We start from the raw sequence: 19,800 nt of genomic DNA on the forward strand, positions 1-19,800 counted from the left end.
ATATATATATATTAAATTTTTTTTTGCCAAATGTAAACTTGTAGAGCAAATTTTATATTTTTAAAAAAATTAAAATCACAACTTAAAATGTAAATTGTTACTTGTTAGAGAAATTTAGGATTTCAAATAATAAAAATACCACTCACCAAGAAAATGGTAGAGCAGAGTAGCTGCAGCTTCATTGAATTTGTTTTTGTTATCATAAATTGTGAATAGATAAAAAAAAAACTCAAAAGGAAAAACCTTGGATGAACAAGAATAAAAACTATCCTATATTTATAGGCATAGAATACTACTCCTATTAAATATTTGTGCCCCTCTTAATTAATTATTAGAACAATTAATGAATTTCTATCAACAATGGCCATAAAAAAAGAATATTTTTTTGTACGTTGAACCCTCTATCGTATGATGAATTTGAATACCTCTAGAACTATGGACCATATAAATAAACGTGGAAGGTCCATGATTTGTTACTAATATTTTCTTTCTATTTTTGATTTTTCTATTATATTAAAAATAATTATTTCATTTTTATTTATCCAATTTAAAAATTAAGAAATAATATCAAATATAATATTATTATTTATTTACTAACATTACGAGATGGTTTATAATTAATAAAATTAATATAATTAAATTATTATTTCTAAAAGATACACCACATCAAATATAAATATAAATATAAAAATTACATTTTCTTTAATAAAAATTCTAACTCCGTCTTTAACGATGAACTGTCTTTATCAAAAAATAAAATAATATATTATCTCTTAAAATGGCGGCTGAGTTGAAATTTGCTATTAATAAAATGGCTGCATAATTAATGTTTGAATGACAAATTGGACTATCCCTATAGTGACATTAATAAGTTCAATTATCAACTATGAACTACTTCATAGTATATTACAAATTTGTATTTCTCAACTTTCATATTGGCTGCAGTCAAGCGTCGTATGCGGAATATGTAAATAATGCAACGTATCGAATTTCTACGATTAATTCAGATAAACTTAGATGAGTTTCTAAATATAATTCAGTTACACAATATTCTCTCAGATATAGTAAAATTATGAGATATATAATTTGATATAAGTTGGAGCGATAAATTTAGGGGTCGTTTGGTACAAAAATGAATAATGCAGGGATTAGTAATGCATGGATTAGCAATGCAGGGATTAGTAATGCAGAGATTATTTTTATTAAGTGTTTGGTTTATTGTTTCTTATCTAATTTTGTGTGTGGTTTAAAAGTTTAAAAAAAAAAACTTTCCAATTATACCCTAGAGTTATTATGAGATTTTGTATTTCATGTAATTGAGTCAAAGTAGATAATTAACGGACAATATTATTTTTTTTATAACATTTTTAACTAGTTAGGAGAATAAAATTTTTATTGTCATGTTCACTATTTTATCACTTAAATTATTTGAGAGTAAATAATTGTCATCTTAATAAATTAGAGTTAATAACTCAAAAGGTCACACAACTGCAATGATTATAGAGAAAATTTATTGAACTTTGTTTTGTATCAATAAATTTTAAAAAACTCTTTATCATAAAATAAAATAAAAATATAAAAAAATAAATTAAACTATTTTTATACTCGAGATGTGTGTGTATATATATATATACACACTCTCTTGTTTTAGACTACTTGTGTAATGTTTAATGAACTTTCATTAAGAGACAATATTTTATGTTCTTAAATTCATACATCAACATTAACATATTAGTCGGATTATAATATTTTATATTAATAATAAATAGATTAAGTAATTCATATTTTAGAAACAAAAAATTATATCTAAATAATAAAATTTGTAAGCTAATTTATTTAAATAACTTTATTAGTATAAATATAAAATATAAAATCAAAAAAATAAATAAAATATTAAAAGGATTTGAGGGGTATTTTTGTCTTTAACTAGAATAGTCCCATGGTATTAAAGCTAATACCTCCAAATGGAAGGTATTAGTAATACATCCTATAATACCATGTTGGAGGTATAACTAATCCATAGATTAGTTATACATAGGCTCAAATTTCTACCAAACATAGTACTAAATAATACCTTACATAATTCATGGACTATTTCTTCTAATGCAGCCTACCAAACGACCCCTTATAGTTCTTGCACTGATATACTCTTTTCCTTTTTTTTGAGTTTGTCATATCGCATTTTTCGAGAATCAATTAACTAACTTTTAAAGTTAAATTAAATTATATTAAATTGATATTTTAAAAAATAAAAACAAAAAAGAATCATATTTATTCTTATACAATTAAAAAAAAATTATATTTATATTTCATTATCTTTTTTTCCTTTTTTATATATTTACCTTTATCAACCAACTTTGAACTTTCGGTATCATGTTTGCCCTTGGGCACATTTTCCTGTGACGCCATAATGATGTTTTAGGATGAGTTTGGGGAAAAGTTCAAGATTGTTAAGAGTATTGGGTGGATCAGATTTTATTAAGTAAAATATTAAAATACGAAGTAAATTTTCAATAATAATAATAATATATCCATGTAGAGCTAAGTAAACGTCACGTAAGATAATATAAGTGGTGATATATGACTATCAAAAATGATCTTTAGTAGTATTATCGTCAAATATTTATTTTTTAACGTCAATTAATAGTTTTTGTATATTTCTAAAGACTTTAGTGAAATTGGATCTAATCACACTTAACTAATGTTGTAAATACTTTAGCATCCTTTATTAATGTGTCTATTTATTACCGCTAAAAGTTATTTTTATATGTATCCAAAGTTAGATAGCAAGACAAATATATCAAACAGTATGACGAAAAGTAAATATAACCTTTTTCTAAGAGTATAAAAATAAATATAACCCTTTTTCGAAATAAAAATAATAGATATTTTGAAACTATATGAAAAATATTATAAGTTGTAATTTGTTTCATATTAATATGATAAAAGAATATATTTTAAAATATTAATCAAAGTTTATAGTATCATTTTACTCTACAAAAATTTATGAAAACTAAAAAGGAATGGAGAAAATAAGTGTTATGTTACAAATCCATTGAACTAATTAAGTGGATTGTCAATTGGATATTCATGATTTACTTGTATTCATGTATGTATATTTCCAAGGTGATATGATCCATTATGGATAAACATGTATCTATTAATTTGATGACCTTTGGGAGTGATATCTCAACACTATAAATAGAGACATACTCACCATTTGAAGTACACACTTGAATAAGAAGAAAATTCCTCATCTTCAATCTACTTCTCTTGTCTTCTTCTTATAGCTTGATTTTATAACATGTTAAAATTAGTTGAATGAACTCATATTATTGCATTGCCTCGAATCATTAATTAGTAATAATTGAGAAATAAGTATGTGATTAATTATTCAATAATGATTAAGTAATCATTGAAGTCATTATGGGAACTAGGGTTGTTCATAGTTAGGCAACACCCAAATTAAAGTGTAATTCAAACCAAATTGATTAATAAAAATCGATATTTGATTTAGTATGATTATGTTTAGTTTTTAAGTTTTGAAAATTGATACTATTTGGTTTGGTTTTTATTTTATTAAAAAACAACCGCAAAAATAATCAAATCGAATCGATAAATTAGATATATAAATTTTATAATTATTATATATTATTCATAAATAAATTAAAAATATTTTGTTACATTTTAATTAACTTAAGTCTTTAACTTTACCATTTTATCAAGCCCAACACTTAATTAGCCCAAGTATAACAATCTCAAATTCTAATCCATCAAAATCCATTTCAGTCTTTATCTACTGCACTTCACATAAAATACTCACACTTTTTCTTAAATGAATCACTTTGTTCGTGTAATAATAACTCTAATATTGCTTAATTGCTTGGCTGAACCAACATTAGCTTTTCTATAAATTGTTCATGTACTTGGTGTTTGTGTCTATCGAGATACGTACGTCCTAAAAAAGTTGTTACTTTCAAACTGAATAAACTAGAAAAACTAAACCAAATCAACAATAACCATACCGATAGTTATTTTTTTCGTTTAATTTGATTTTGTTTTAGAAATTTAAAAAACAAACTAGATTGATTTGGTTATAATTTTAATTAATAATCGATCCAAACCAAACCACGAAACTTGTAATGGGAACCACGGATTAATTAGCACAGCGAGAAAACAATTGGAACAACTATAGCGTTTGAGCATAGATTTTTAAATAATTTTGAAAAATCAGATTTAGGTAAAGTTTTAATTGATGTTTTGAAATATATTTGACTATAATATTTGAAAATATATTTCACTTTTTCTTTTTTGAAATATAAGTTATATCCTATGAAATACTCATGAGTTTAATACAAAATTGTTATCTTTATATTGATTCAAATAATATATTATCCTAAAATTATACTTTTCTATCTCAATTTATGTGGCTCTTTTCGTATTTCGAAAGTAAGCAATTTAATTTTGATCAGATATTTGCGAATGCAAGCTTCAATTTTTTTAAAATGAAATTTATATATTTGTTAATTATATAAAAAGTACTATAACTCATAATAATTAATAATTCAAAATGTTAAAAAAATCTATGAAAAACTTATGTCAAAGATAGACTTGTTTAAATCTTAAGATGCGAAAAGTGCCGCATAAAATGAATTGGAGGAAGTAATATGATATTTTAATGAAAACTATTAATAACACAACTACTAACTACTATAATTCATTATATACAATTAGTTACAAATCTATTATTGAAAAAATAAACAATAATACATTAGTAATAAATATTAAAATAATACATTATCCTAAAATCATAATATAATATTTTAATATAAACTATTAATGACACAACTACTAACTGCTAAAATTAATTAAATTACATTTAATTACAAATCTATTGATGAAAAACAAACAATTTACATTAGTAATAAATATTAAAAACAATACATTATCCTAAAATCATAATATGATATTTTAATAAAAACTATTAAAAACACAACTACTAACTACTATAATTCATTAAATTACAATTAACTACAAATTTATTAATGAAAAATAAACAATATACATTAGTAATAAATATTCATTAATATAATCTTCTATTTTTTAGTGAACAATCTTTTTATGGCAAGCACTCATTCCAGATATCAAATGACTGAAAGAGTAGATAAGATTCACTGGGGGTCATAAATAAATGGATTCACCACGTCAAAAAATAATATTTAGCGATAATTAATTAATAATAGTAATTTAATTATTATTAAAAATATATTTTTTAACGACATTTAACACTCTTTGAAAATTCCTCAAAGCCAGCAATATTAAATTTAATGACATTAAATTAATGTCAGTAAACACTTTACCACTCTTTGACTCTTCGTTAAAAAGTCCATTTGTTTTAAAGTAATAAGAGAGCTTCATAGAAGTTAAGTTGTTTGAGACTTTTGCTGAAATAAAATTTCTCATCGTGATTAAGAGTTTGGGTGGATAACAGTGATACACGTGAGGGAGTTGTTTTTTTTTTTTTTTAAATAGAGGTTTTAGTTTTAAATTTTGAATATAAATTTTTTTAAATAAAAGCGATTGCTCTTTATGAGGCCTTACAAAACGACATAACTTTAAATTAATTAGACTTTAATACAATTATTAACACTTGCTAAAAAACAATAACAATATTTTCATGTCAATTCACTGCTTTGAAATTGAAGCAATTAAACAGAACTACTATATATGTATTAGTTATATACTTATTCAATAGTATTCTAATACAACCTTTTCATTTAAATATAGTAAATCATAACATTAACAATGCAAGGTATTATTCTAATACAACTTATTCATTTAATATAACAAACCAACAAATCGTCGATAAAAGTTAATGACAATAAAATAAATTTCTATATTACTAATACATTATATTCATCAGTATTTTTTACACTCTACCAAACGACCTATGCTGATAATGAGAATGATTTCTTACAACAATAAAACTAGTTCAAGTTTGAGAGGTAGGTATTCTCATTTCTATTAGAGGAAATTGGATTCATAAAACACAATCATGATATTGTTAGATGGCTATGACACCATGTTAGATCTATATAAATAAAAGGAAAAATAACTTAAATACACAACTATAAGTTTTATATTCTCTAATTTTCCCTTCTTTTTTTAAATATTACATAATTTCCTTTTTTTTTAATTTTAGTAGAAGTGTATAGATACATAACATTCTCTCTCCTATAATACACAATTACCCAATATAATGCCTATTTTTTCTCCATTAAAACACTCAATCTTCTAAATCAGTTTTTGGATTTTGAATTATTAATTTTAATTAAAACACCCAATTTTGAAATTTTGAATTTCAAAATTCAAAAAATTTGAAATTTCAAAAATTTGGACAATTTCTCTTTCTTCCTTCATCACGTTTCCAGTTCTTCTTTCTCCATCATCGTCTTTCTTCTTCTTAAACCAGCATCTTTTATTAGTTTCTTCTTATTCTTCTTAATCCATCATCGTCTTTCTTTTTCTTAACCCAGCATCTTTTATTGGTTTCTTCTTTTTCTTCTTAATCCATCATCAGTTCTTCTTTTCTTCCCTTTTTTGTTTTGGTTAATTGTTCTATTACATCATAGTAATGGATTCGTTAATTAATAGAAGGATATATGATTCCGACGATGAAAATTGGAAAGAAAATAGAAAAAAGTCTTTGCATGATCCTATGAATCTTCAGAAGGATTCAAACAAAGACTCTAGCGAAACATCAAAATCAAAGGTTGTCAAAATACAACAAAAAAAAAAAAAAAGAAGCAGCAAACATTGTTGTTAGGCCTACATTGTTTCGGGTTTGTATTTTTGTACTTAAAACTGTTGTTGAAATTATTAAAAATTTTAAGGAATCCAATATGTATCAAAAAATCATGAAAATTATTATCATGTATCAGACAATAGGTTTAATACATGAGTACTAAGTGGATTATAATGTTTAGTCTATGCTTTGACACATGAACTAGATGTGTATCATATGATTTCCTATGTATCAAGGGTTTTTAAATTTTTTATCATGTATCAGTGATTAATTTCAATAAATGCGCCATCAAGTGTGCTTGCTGATACATTTTGAATCAGTATGTATTGTGTTTTAGATGATGCATTGATACATGAATTTGTTGTGTATCATAATATTTTCTATGTATCATGAGGTTTTGAAAATTGTTATAATGTATCATTCACTAAGTTTAATAACTGCGTCATCAACTGTGCTTGATGATACATATAGAATCAGTGTGTATAGTGTTTAGTCGATGATATAATCTTTGATTTTCAAAATTTGAAATTAATATCCAATTACGTGCTGATTTAATGCTGATTAATGATCTGTTACCGTAAATTGAGCTGTTTTAGTTAACAAGATTAAATGTACCGTTTTTCTCCATTTTTTTCTTAACAGTTTAAAATTACCATGTATCATTTACCATGTATCACTAGAGTCTAAAGTATCACGGCACAACAATTTTAAGGGATTTTTAGTAAATACTAAATTTGTCGGGACAGAGTGTAATTATTGAATTATACTATGGGATTCCTTAAATTTTTACTAAATAAAAATATGAATTCGGACCTAAAGGTATAAAATGTTAACAAAAATTTCAAAATGGTATATCAATTTTTATTTTAATCAAAACGGCAAAATCGCTGAAATGGCAGCGATTTAGTTCGCCGAATAAAGCAAAATCGCTACTATAGTATCGCTTTGCAAAATTTGATTCTTTTTTTTAAAGAAATCGCTTTCAAGGCAGCAATTTTCAAAATAATTTTTTAAAAAATGCTTTTTTAATAAAACGCTGCCTAGGCGACGTTTTACCTTTAATTTTTTTATTATTTATTTGAATTTAAAAAAAAATTACAAGCAAATCGCTGCAACGGCAGCGATTTGAATCAATTTTTTAATGTTGTATCAACTTGAGGCTTCAACTTTTTGATGCAAATCGTTGCCCTTGCAGCGATTTGCTTTTAATTTTTTTTTAAAAAATTCAAATAAATAATTAAAAAAATAAAGGTAAAACGCTGTCTAGGCAGCGTTTTATTAAAAAAACATTAAAAAATATTATTTTGAAAATTGCTGCGTTGACAGCGATTTCTTTTAAATTTTTTTTTTTTTAAAAAAAGTCAAATTTTGTAAATCGCTGCTATAACAACGATTTTGCTTTTTTAGGTGAACTATATCGCTGCTATTTCAACGATTTTGCGGTTTTGGTTAAAATAAAAGTTTATATACCGTTCTGGAATTTTTGTTAACATTTTATATCCTTTAGGCTCCGAACTCATAAAAATATTGTGATTTTTCATCTTTGTGAGTTAACTATTTTCACATAAAAATATTGTGTCGTTATTTTTATTTTATCTAATTCTCGTTAAGTAAATACGATCCTAAAACAAATTCTAGTTTAACCAGATTCATTAAAAACTTTGAAAGTGATGCTTTATCAATATCATAATTATGCGTTTTGGCTCCACATTGACAACAAGTGCACATTATGAAACTTAAGCATATGAAGTTAGTATAGTAGTTGATAAGAAACAAATTATTTATGTATAAAATTTGATATTATTTATACGATATTTGATTGGTATGTAAAAATAAAATAATTTTGTATAAAATTAGTATGGTGTTTGGTTGACAATTTAAAATTTCACATAATAAATATATGTATAAAATTAGTAGATATATTCACTTATAACTAACTCTCTACTTTACTATCACATATATATAACTCTAACCAGCAACCAAACAACTCTATATAGTTTAATCCAATATTTCTTATGTCTAGTGTAGTAGGTTGCGATTCTTAGTAACAGTAGTCATAATTTATTTGTCGACCATTTAGTTTGCTTTTTAAGGATTTAAATTAAAAACAGTGGCGGATCTAAGATTTTAACGTTAGGGGTGCTTTAAATGTAGGGGAGTGAAAATATATAAAAATATATGTCAATAATGAGATTCAAACCCTGGTTCAATAACACTAAAAAAGTCTTAAACACCCACCCAAGAGTCATTAGGTATATATATATTCCGAAACGAAGTTAATGAGTGATCGATCACCCGACGGACTCCATGTGGATCCGCCCTGATTTAAAAAAAAAAAAAGGAGACTCTATACTAGAGTTAGGACAGGAAGTATCTTTTTTTAATCATTATCCAGATAGAGATGTGTTGTATTAGCAAAAAAGGAGTAGAGGGATCTCAATACAACACTGATCAGTCACAAAAAAAAAAATAGAAGTCTTACAAAATCTTTCACAGAAAGACTCGTCAACATCCCTCCTATTTCATGTCTTGACTCCATGATTGTCAAATACAGAAAACGTTTGGTGGGAGGTATTAGAGAAAACGCTATATACTTTTATATAATTAGTTCTCTTACTATTTAATTTCTTATTTTGTAGTGTTTTCAATTTATGTATATAAAAATGGATGATAATAGAAGCAAGAGAGAGGGCAATGATATTCTTTTTCTCGCTATCGACTGGACTAAGTTCGAATTCACACTAAAAAGCAATGAACACAAGACATGTGATTAAGGATGAAAGAGCATATACCTTATTAAGCTGATACATCAATCTGATGTGTAAAAATGACATATTTTAAAAATTTCTAAAATTAATAGGGGATAATGGTATGAGAGAACTAATGTGAGATTTCTGTCATTGATCCTTATTTTATCTAGTCTGCTTACATATTCGTATATTCAATGTATTGATGTTTTTCAATCTGCATCTTCTTTTGATGCAGATTCAAGTACTTAGGATCTTCAACATGCGTTCCATTAAGATCACATCATGTGTAAGGGTGTGCATCGGTTAGTCCGGTTCAATTTTATGTATTATTGATTTGATTTATAATTTTTAGTTTTTTAATATGCTAACCCAACAACAAATCAAAAAGATATTTTTTATCGGTTTATCGATTTTTGATCGTCATCGATTCAATTTTGGATTTATCTAATAAGAAAATATTTGTAAAATATTATATGATTTCTCAATTCTCTAAATGCTTTGATATAGTTATACAAGAAAGAGAATGAGAAATTGCATCAATTGCATGTCACCGCCAAAACATAGTATGAAGTTTCTTATGTTAATCGAATTACACACCTTTATAAACTTGCAAAAGCTACAACCTACACTTACATACGTAATTACAATCATATAGTCCAACAAGACTAAAACTAAAACTAAAATCAAATAGCTACAATTGCGAACCTAGTGTGAAGTGGTAGAGTACTACTAATAATTTTATATAGTTATAATGTCTAGTTAAATATTAAATTATTAATAACTAATATTTAGGAAGGGTAAAGTAGTAAATTATTAACGTCTTATTGGGTATCGATTTATCCAATAACCCAAAAGTAAAAATCAATATCAAACCAATACCAATAACTTTTTTTTTATATACCCATTACAATCCAATAACATTTTTTCAATACGTTTATTGGTCGGTTCAATTTTTGCACACCCCTATTCATATGTTCGTCAGGTTTTGATGAAATATCCTTACTTTCATAGGATTCTAGTTTTATGATTTGTTAGTAGTAGCATTTTGAAGTTTTGTGGGTCTTGTCTGGACACCTATCTTAAACTGTAGAAACTTCATAAATAAACAGTCCTGATCAGTCATACAATATATTTATTTAAAACTTTATGTTTAATACTCAGTATTTTTAAATATGTTTTAAGATTTAATAAGTTGTTTTAAAATATTTTCTTAGTTTTGATGCTTGTGTATACTTGAGTTAGTCTTCCGCTTGAGGATTCGCTTGGGGACCAATAATGATTTTCAAGTGCCGACCATATTCAGGATGTAGGCTCAGAGTGTGACACTGGCTAAAGGTTAAAGATTCATATTATGCAAATTTTGATACTGGCTAAATGTTAAGATTCATAGTATGAAAATTCTAACTTTTCTTCACATAGTTTCACAAAACCCTTGAATTTAAATAGTTTAGATAAGAGTGAAGGGATTTTCTCATTGAAGCAGTACATACCTCAAAACACTACTCCATTAATCTTGAAGAACTCTAACTAAATGAAGAGTGATAAAAGAATCCTTTCTTGAAATTTTTGAATTCGTTTATTGAATATCCTATGATTTGGTGAATGATTCTTGCTTGGGATACATTTTATATATTAGAATTACTAAGAAATTATGATAATAAACTTATCTTGATTTGAAAGGAAGAATTCTTGATGAACTTGCTCAAAAATCAAGTGTTGAACCCTAGAATTGAATTCTTGATTTCACTTGGGATAAGAGGATGATTTGATGTTATAATCTTGTAGAAATTCAAGTATTTATGTTTTAAGATTAAAATAAAAGTATTTTCCAATACTTAGTAAGGTTGAAGAGAGCTTTTTGGGAGTGTTGGGATCGACCAAGGAGTGAAAAAAGAGAAAAGAAACTCACTAACATTTTATGAAATCTGAAAAATTTGATATACACTTGATATACGAGTGATATACAAGATCTATGGACCCAATTCACCGTAAAATGATTCGTTGATTTTAGAACTCAGATGCAAAATTTGAGCCTTTGATCTTAAACTACGAGCAAGTATCACGACTCATAATTGGTTGCATGGCGCGTAGTTGCCAACTCGTGATTTCTGAATTTCATAAGAGTGTCTTTTGTAAAACAATCATAACTTTTTACTCCAAACTCAATTTGTGAAAAGTTTGGTAGAGTAGGAAAGAAGACTCGTACATTTTTAATTTGGTAGGTCATGAGTTATAAAACTTCTCATATTATACGAGATATCGTAGCTTGAAGTTAACCATTGCATGATTCATGGATAAACTTTGTGAGTAAGAATAATTTTGAGCTCACCTTAGTGCTAAAGGTCCTTAATTGGTAACTCTAAATCAATCCCGACATATTTTCTACACTTGGTAATGAACCTTAATACACTTGAAAAACTAAAAGTTGTTGGGTTTTAGCAAAATATGAATGGGAAAAGAGAAGAGAAAATGGAAAAGTGACTAGTTATATGAGTGTGATGTGTAAGACGCTTCAAGGAGAATCCGTTAAGGCTAGCTCTCTAAGCACTTACTAACCGAGATGTGTTCATAGCTAAAACGAACAAAACAATGAGAACTAAGAAAACTTTAAGGGTTGATTGTGTGACTTATGTTGTCTATGCATACACCAAAGCTCGACGGTTCAAAGATATCAAATCTACCGATTGACCGAGTATATCTGATATATGTTCACTACGGAAAGTTTAAAAGGAAACATACTTATCTAGATGTGATTAACCTTTACTTACAAGAAAATGAAATCAATTTTGGATGAAAATGAAAAGTCATTTGCAAAGTGCAAATGAAAAGTCATTTCTCCCATATTGATAGAAGAAAGGAAATTGTTGTCCTTATATTAGGAAACACTTCCTTACTTCTTAAAGGGTTAAGAAGAAGGTGCCCCCTCCCGCCATTGTCGACGTTCGCTCGGCCTTGGCTTTGGATTTGGATTTGACAAATGATGTGATCGATTTATAATATTTTAGAACAAAATTTATTTCATCAATTTCATGAAATTCTAATTTCCTTTTTCTTATAAATAAATTCAGGATGTTATTTTCCCAAAAGACATAATGATCTGAAACGACATGTTTGAATAGAAATGTTCACACCATTGTCGAATAGACGCGTTTCTTTGCTGCATAAGTGGCTATAAATAAGAGGTTATTTTCGTTTTTCAAAGTACTGAAATCTTTTCTCTATGCATACGTTTTCTCTCATAAACAAAATTATCGATCGAGTGACTCTGTGTGTGCTCTTGTTATTCTTCTTATGTTCGCGGAAGTTATTGAAGTTTAAAATACCGCTACTTCTTTAACAGGTTAATCCATTTTATCTTAAGAGAAATTAATCTGCAACCTTAGGTACAATGAGGAGATTACATTTTTTTTAAGAAAAAACAACGATTTTTATGTACTCTAAATAAAAATTTTCTATCTTTCATCTTATTTTTGTTTCTGTATTTTTTAACTAACCTTAATACAAAGTGGTGACAGAAGTCATCCAGTACAAGTCCACATGTATAAAAATAATAATCTAGATATTAACATCAGTTTTTTTGGGTTTAAAAAAGGCCTTTAACTTTTTCATGATCACTAAAATCTAATCCATATATAGAATAAAAACAAAAAGTACTCTTACCAAAAGCTTGACCAAGCATGTATATCATGAATGTTTTGATGCCAAATGCAACATTCCCGTGAAGAACATCCACATTTTAAGGTTCACTAAAATCTAATCCTTCTAGGAAAAAAAAAGAAACAAAAAGAAGTCTTGCCAAAAGCATGACCAAACATGTATATCATGACTGGTTTTTAGAGGTTTTAAAGTTTGAGGTCAATTATAGGTTTTAATCTGTTTAATTCGTTCTGAATTTTAAGGTTTAGATTCAAGATAATTTGAAGTTGATTCAATCTCAACTCATTTAAGTTCTAAACCATTTTAAGAGAATCTTCTACTGAGTCCAATTTAGTTTCCAGCTTCAATCTGTTTTAAGACTTTTCATTTGCATTGATCTAATGCATTTTTCTATACTGAAGGTATGAATTACTATTTATTCTATATCTTTTATGATTATATCTGTCCGTTTGTAACTTTCTTAAAAACTTTTTGAGTTGTAAGTTCAATTATGATTATAAAACTAAAAAAATAATATATTAAAATTATTGAGATTAAGAGGATCAAATTGAACAGATCAAGATTCAATTCGTTTTAAATTTAAAATAAATTTGAATGGATCAAAACTCAATTAAACCTATTTAATATCTCTAATTTCAATCTAATCTGCTAATTCTTATAGAAAAAAACAAAATAGAACAGTTTTACCAAAAGCTTTTTTGATGACAGATGCAACATTCACGTGAAGATCACTAAAATCTATTTTTTGTTTATAGTTAAGTCGTTGTTGTGCCTATTGAAGGAATATTGATTGTATTGAAGTGTTAACCTAATAAGGGAATACATGGGAGATATATATAGGAGATATAGGAAGGACTACTAATCCTAATAGGACTAGGATTAAGGAGTACTAATCCTAATAGGACTAGGATTAGTACACAGTAAATACTAATATTATTTAATACTATTTATTTAATACTATTTATTTAATACTATCTGTTATTATCCCCCCTCAAGCTGAGCTGAGCGGAAGCGAACGGAAGCTTGGAACTGAGGTAATCGTGCTGTCGGCTCGGGAGAGGCTTGGTGAGAATATCAGCCGGTTGTTCTTCAGTGGGTACATACTGCACAGTCATGGTGCCGGCCTGAACTTCATCGCGAACAAAGAGACAATCGGTATCAACATGCTTCATTCTGGTGTGTAGGACGGAATTCTTGGCCACACAGATGGTTGATTTGTTGTCACAATAGAGAGCAGGAACAGTGTGAGTGGCGCGGAGTTCGCGAAGAATATATGTGACCCACATGGTCTCAGCAGCAAGAAGAGCAAGGGCGCGGTATTCAGCTTCAGTCGAGGACCGAGAGACCTTGGGTTGTTTTTTTGTACACCAGGAGATCAGGTTCGGCCCCAAAAAAACGAGAAACCCCGATGTAGATTTTCTGTCATTTTTATCATTCGCCCAATCTGAATCTGAGAAACCCCGAAGCTCCAAGTCCCCGGGTCGAATGAGTAAACCACGACCAAGAGTGCCAAAAATGTACCTGAGAATGCGTTTTAGACAATGGTAATCATGTTCACTTGGTTGATGCATGCGCTGAGCAACTCGGTTGACAGCAAACTGGATGTCAGGACGGGTAATGGCCAGATACTGTAGAGCCCCAATGAGGCTGCGGAAGTGGGTGATATCGGCAAAGGGGGTGTCGGCTCCATTCGTAGACGAAGAGACTGCCATCGGTGTTGGTTGACTGGTGCATTTTTCCAGTCCAGCTTTCTGCAACAGATCTCGAGCATATTTTGACTGATGAAGAAACAAGCCGCTGCCTGTCCGAGAAACCTCCATTCCCAGAAAATAATGTAACGGGCCAAGGTCCTTCATTTTGAAGGTAGTATGCATAGCTCGAGTGACATCCTGAATGAGAGCTGCAGTAGAGCCTGTAATAATGATATCATCTACATAGACAAGAAGAATGACTGTACCGTGTGCTGAATGTCGAGTAAACAGACTCGTGTCGTGTACGCAACACGTGAAGCCGAGTCCCTGGAGGAACGTTTTCAGACGTGTGTACCAAGCACGGGGGGCTTGCTTGAGCCCATACAGAGACTTCTGGAGTTTGCAAACATGTTGAGGGAAGCGGGGATCAACATAGCCCGGTGGTTGCGTCATGTAGATAGTTTCATCAAGCATGCCATGAAGAAAAGCATTGGAAACATCCAACTGATTGATGAGCCAATTGTTGCGCACGGCGAGTGACAGTACCAGGCGAATGGTTTCCTGCCGAATAACAGGACTGAATGTCTCGGAGTAATCAAGCCCATACTCCTGATTGTAGCCTTTAGCAACCAAACGAGCCTTGTACCTGGAAATACTGCCATCCGCATTTTGTTTAATTTTGTACACCCATTTACAGCCCACTGGGTGCCGCCCATGGGGCTTAGGTACAAGAACCCAAGTTTTCTGATCAGTCAAAGCCTTAAACTCGTCATCCATAGCATGACGCCAATAAGCATTTTTTGAGGCAACAGAGTAGGTTGTTGGTTCACTATCGGGAAGGGGTGTATTTGGTAGTATGGTAGCCTGAAAGGTTTTGGGTTTAAAGATACCGGCTTTGCCACGGGTTAACATGGGATGAGTATTGGGGGGTGGCACGGGCGGTGGTGATTCGGGGGTGGCCGGGAAGGACCCAAAACGGATCGGGCTGGAGATGTTGTGGGTATGGGGTGGTTCGGGTTGGTTGTGAGTGTGGGTGGTGGTTGCGGGTGTATTGTGGGTGACGGTCGAAGGGGTGATGAGGGGTGGTTGGGTAGTGGGTGGAGGTGTGGGGGAAGGTGGTGAGGGACCCTGTGAGTATGTTGGAAAAAGGGGAAGGACGCCAATGAATGATGTATTTGTGGAGGAGGAAATAGACTCGTAGGGAAACTCATTTTCGACAAATTTGACATGACGAGATATGTAGACTTTATGAGTTTGTGGGTCAAGACAGCGATAACCCTTGGAGGTAGGATGATAGCCCAAAAAAATACAAGGACGGGATCGGGGTTGTAATTTGTGAGTAATATGAGGGCGTAGCCAAGGGTAGGCAAGACACCCAAAGACGCGGAGGTTGGTATAATTGGGAAGTTCTTGGTAAAGGAGTTGATAGGGTGATTTGTTGGAGAGAGTGTGACTGGGCATTCTGTTAATGAGGTAGTTTGCGGTGGCTAGAGCTTCTACCCAAAAGGAGACAGGGAGATGAGATTGATGTAGAAGAGTAACCACCGTTTCAATGAGATGGCGATGCTTACGCTCAGCCACCCCATTCTGTTCGGGAGTGTATGGACAGGAGGTTTGATGTATAATTCCCAGGGATTGCAGAAACTGGCCAAAGATGTTATTGACATATTCCTTTCCATTGTCACTTCGAAAAAGTTTAACATGAGAATTCAATTGTGTTTTAACCATTTTTTCAAAAGTGACAAAGGTGGTGTATGCCTGTGATTTTTGTGTTTTAGTGGGTACAACCAAGTGTATTTTGTAAAATCATCCACAAAACAAATATAATAGCGAAAACCAGCAAATGAAGTAACAGCAGTAGGACCCCATAGGTCAGAATGAATAAGTTGAAAAGGTGCAGTTGTACGCTTCTCAGATAAAGTAAAAGGTAATTTATGAGATTTAGCAATTGAACAGGAGTCACAATTGTTTACATGAATGGAAGAAAAACCTAATTGAGACATTAAAGAATTTATTATTTGAGTAGACGGGTGACCCAGACGACTGTGCCACAACAGACTGTGGCCATCAGCCGAAAGAGCCACCGGAGCCACAAGAACTCTTTCTGAAACTGGGTGGGTAGACGAACTTGTGCCAGGAAGAACGTACAGACCATGCTCACAGGGGCCCTGAAAAATCAGGTAGTATTGTCTAGGATTTCAAAATCATTAGAGGTGAACAAGAGTGAGCAATTATTGTCTTTTGTGAATTGGTGAACTGAAAGGAGATTGGTTTTAATAGAAGGGACGTGGGTAAGGTTACCTAGGTGAAAGATAGCGGTGGGGGTTTTAATGGTACCCGTGCCAGTGTGAGAAATATTAAGGGACTCACCGTTGCCAACAGTAATACCATTGGAGCCATGATATGGATTTGGAGCGTTAAGCTTGGATAGATCAGAAGTAACGTGCATGTTGGCCCCAGTATCCAACAGCCATTCAGAGGAAGGGCCGGCTTGAGATGCATAATTGGCACGGTTATCACTATTTCGGCTCTCCTCATACCGAAACCAGCAACGAACAGCGGTGTGTCCTGTTTTCTGACAGATTTGACAAGTTGGACGATCCCGCTCGTAAGTGCCCTGCCCGCCGCTGGAAGATGACTGCCCGCCGCTGCCGAAGGAGTGCAGGCTGTTGTTGCTGCCGTGCTGCTGACCGTCGTACGGCGGACGACTGCCCTGCCGACCGCCGCGCCCGCGGCCTCCGCTGTTTCTGCCGTAGCCGCCGCGGCTCCCCTGCCGGCCGCCACCACGCCCCCCGCGATAGTTCTGGCTTGCGGTGAGGGCGGTGGCCGGCTCCATAACAGCGGCTTCTCGGAGAAGAAGTTTGCTCTCCAGATCCACGTTGATTTCTTCACTTTTTAGCCACGAGGAGAGAGTAGCCAGGTCAACGGGCGTTGGACTGATGCGAACTGCCTGTTTAATGGAGGAGTAAGCTGATGGGAGCCCCCGAACGACGCACATGACGAGATCTTTTTCGGGAATGATTTCGTTCACGGTGTCGAGGGCTGTGATGATGGTGGAGACCTCGTCTAAATACTCCGCCATAGTTTTCGTGCCTTTGGTAATTGTGTGGAGACGATCACGCAATTGAAAAATATGAGAGTGGGAAATTGATGCATAGCGTGTTGCGAGGGCCGTCCACAGGGCTGAAGCAGTTGTGTAGGATCGGACGTGTTTCTGAACCGTGGGAGAGATGACCGCAATCAAACATGATCGGATCTGGCCATCCACGGCTTTCCAGGCGGCATGGGCCGGATTGGTTTTTTCTGATTTGTCCGTGGCGGTGATGACTGCCGGCGGCGGTTCTGTGCTTCCATCGACGTATTTGAGAAGGTAATTGGCCTCAAGGGCTGTAAGAACGGTGATTTTCCATGTAGGGTAATTTATGTCTGATAATTTTTCGGGAATCAGGGCATGAAGATGCCTGAGAAGGAGTTTAACGCCAGAAGGAAGTGAATCGAGAGGATCCACCTCGGTTGTCATGGCTGCCGCCGCCCAAGAGAAGAGAGGGAACGATCGGTGCCCTAAAGAGAAAAAAAAAAACCTAGAGAAAAGAAGATCTAGGTTTTCTGGCTCTTGATACCATGAAGGAATATTGATTGTATTGAAGTGTTAACCTAATAAGGGAATACATGGGAGATATATATAGGAGATATAGGAAGGAGTACTAATCCTAATAGGACTAGGATTAAGGAGTACTAATCCTAATAGGACTAAGATTAGTACACAGTAAATATTAATATTATTTAATACTATTTATTTAATACTATCTGTTATTACCTATAAATAAAGAATATTTTGTGTTTTCTTTCTATCCAAATATCCAAAGCCTTTTAGCAATTCTAAAATTTCTCAATGAAGTCTCAGTTTCTCTGCTTGCTCTCATTCTTTTGGGTAAGTAAATTTTTCATTTATATATTTTTACTAAATCATAGAAGATCGAATTTGAGGAGCTTAGGATCAACTTTCCTTGTCCTCAAATTTTTTTTTATTTTATATTTAATCATTTTCTCTATATTATATTTAGTAATTTTATTTGAGGAGCTTATGGTCAGTAGGTCAAATTTCCTATATTTTTAAATTTAGTAATTTCATTTGAGTAGCTAAGGGCTAATCGGTCAGTTTACCCATTTGCTATACTTCTTAAATTTCCTATATTTATATTTATTATTAATTTCCTCTATTTTATATTTAATAATTTCCTTTATTTATTTTTAGTGTTTTTTTAATTTAATTTATTTGTTTTACTTATTTTATTACATTCAAAATTTTATCTATGCCACATAAACTGAGAGAGTAACATATATTATTTAAAATTATGTTAAAATAATCTAAAATACAGTAATTAACATCTCAAAATATTTAGATTTACTATATATTAGAAGAGAGAATTTGAGGAGCTTAAGGTCAGTCGGTCGATTGACCGATCTGCCCTTTTGCTCAAATGTCCTCTATTCTATATGCATTACTCTCTCTGTCCGGTATTGTTTGCTATTGTTTCTATTTTTAGAGTCAAAATATAAAAAATTTGATTATTATTTTAAGATGTATTTTTTCATCATATTTATATGAAAAAATTATAATTTATAGTACATTTCATATAATTTTAGAATATCTAATTTTTTTGTTTAAACTATCGAATTAATGTGATCTAATTTACCTTTGAAAATTAGTCAAATTGACTTCAATAAGCGCAACATGACAAACAATTTCGGATGGAGGGAGTAATTTTCTCTATTTATATTTAGTGTTTCTGTTTTAATATATTTGTCTTATAAATATATGTAATTAGATAGGAATTATGAATTAAAAATATTAAGGCAAATAAAGAATAAAAGGTCAAATATTAATTCAAAAATA

The 19,800-nt window shown here is 31.1% G+C and overlaps 1 protein-coding gene across 1 annotated transcript in view; it reads right to left on the minus strand.

The window, feature by feature from the left end:
• Positions 1–244, minus strand: part of LOC107010458 (BURP domain-containing protein 5-like) — a 2,653-nt gene extending 2,409 nt beyond the window's left edge. Inside the window, exon 1 of the mRNA XM_015209743.2 lies at positions 147–244. Coding sequence (XP_015065229.1) covers positions 147–203 — 57 coding nt within the window. The 5' untranslated portion in view covers positions 204–244. The remainder of the gene's footprint in view (positions 1–146) is intronic.
• Between the last annotated feature and the right edge of the window lie 19,556 nt (positions 245–19,800).

This window comes from Solanum pennellii, chromosome 2 (assembly GCF_001406875.1).
Source record: "Solanum pennellii chromosome 2, SPENNV200".
Taxonomy (NCBI): domain Eukaryota; kingdom Viridiplantae; phylum Streptophyta; class Magnoliopsida; order Solanales; family Solanaceae; genus Solanum; species Solanum pennellii.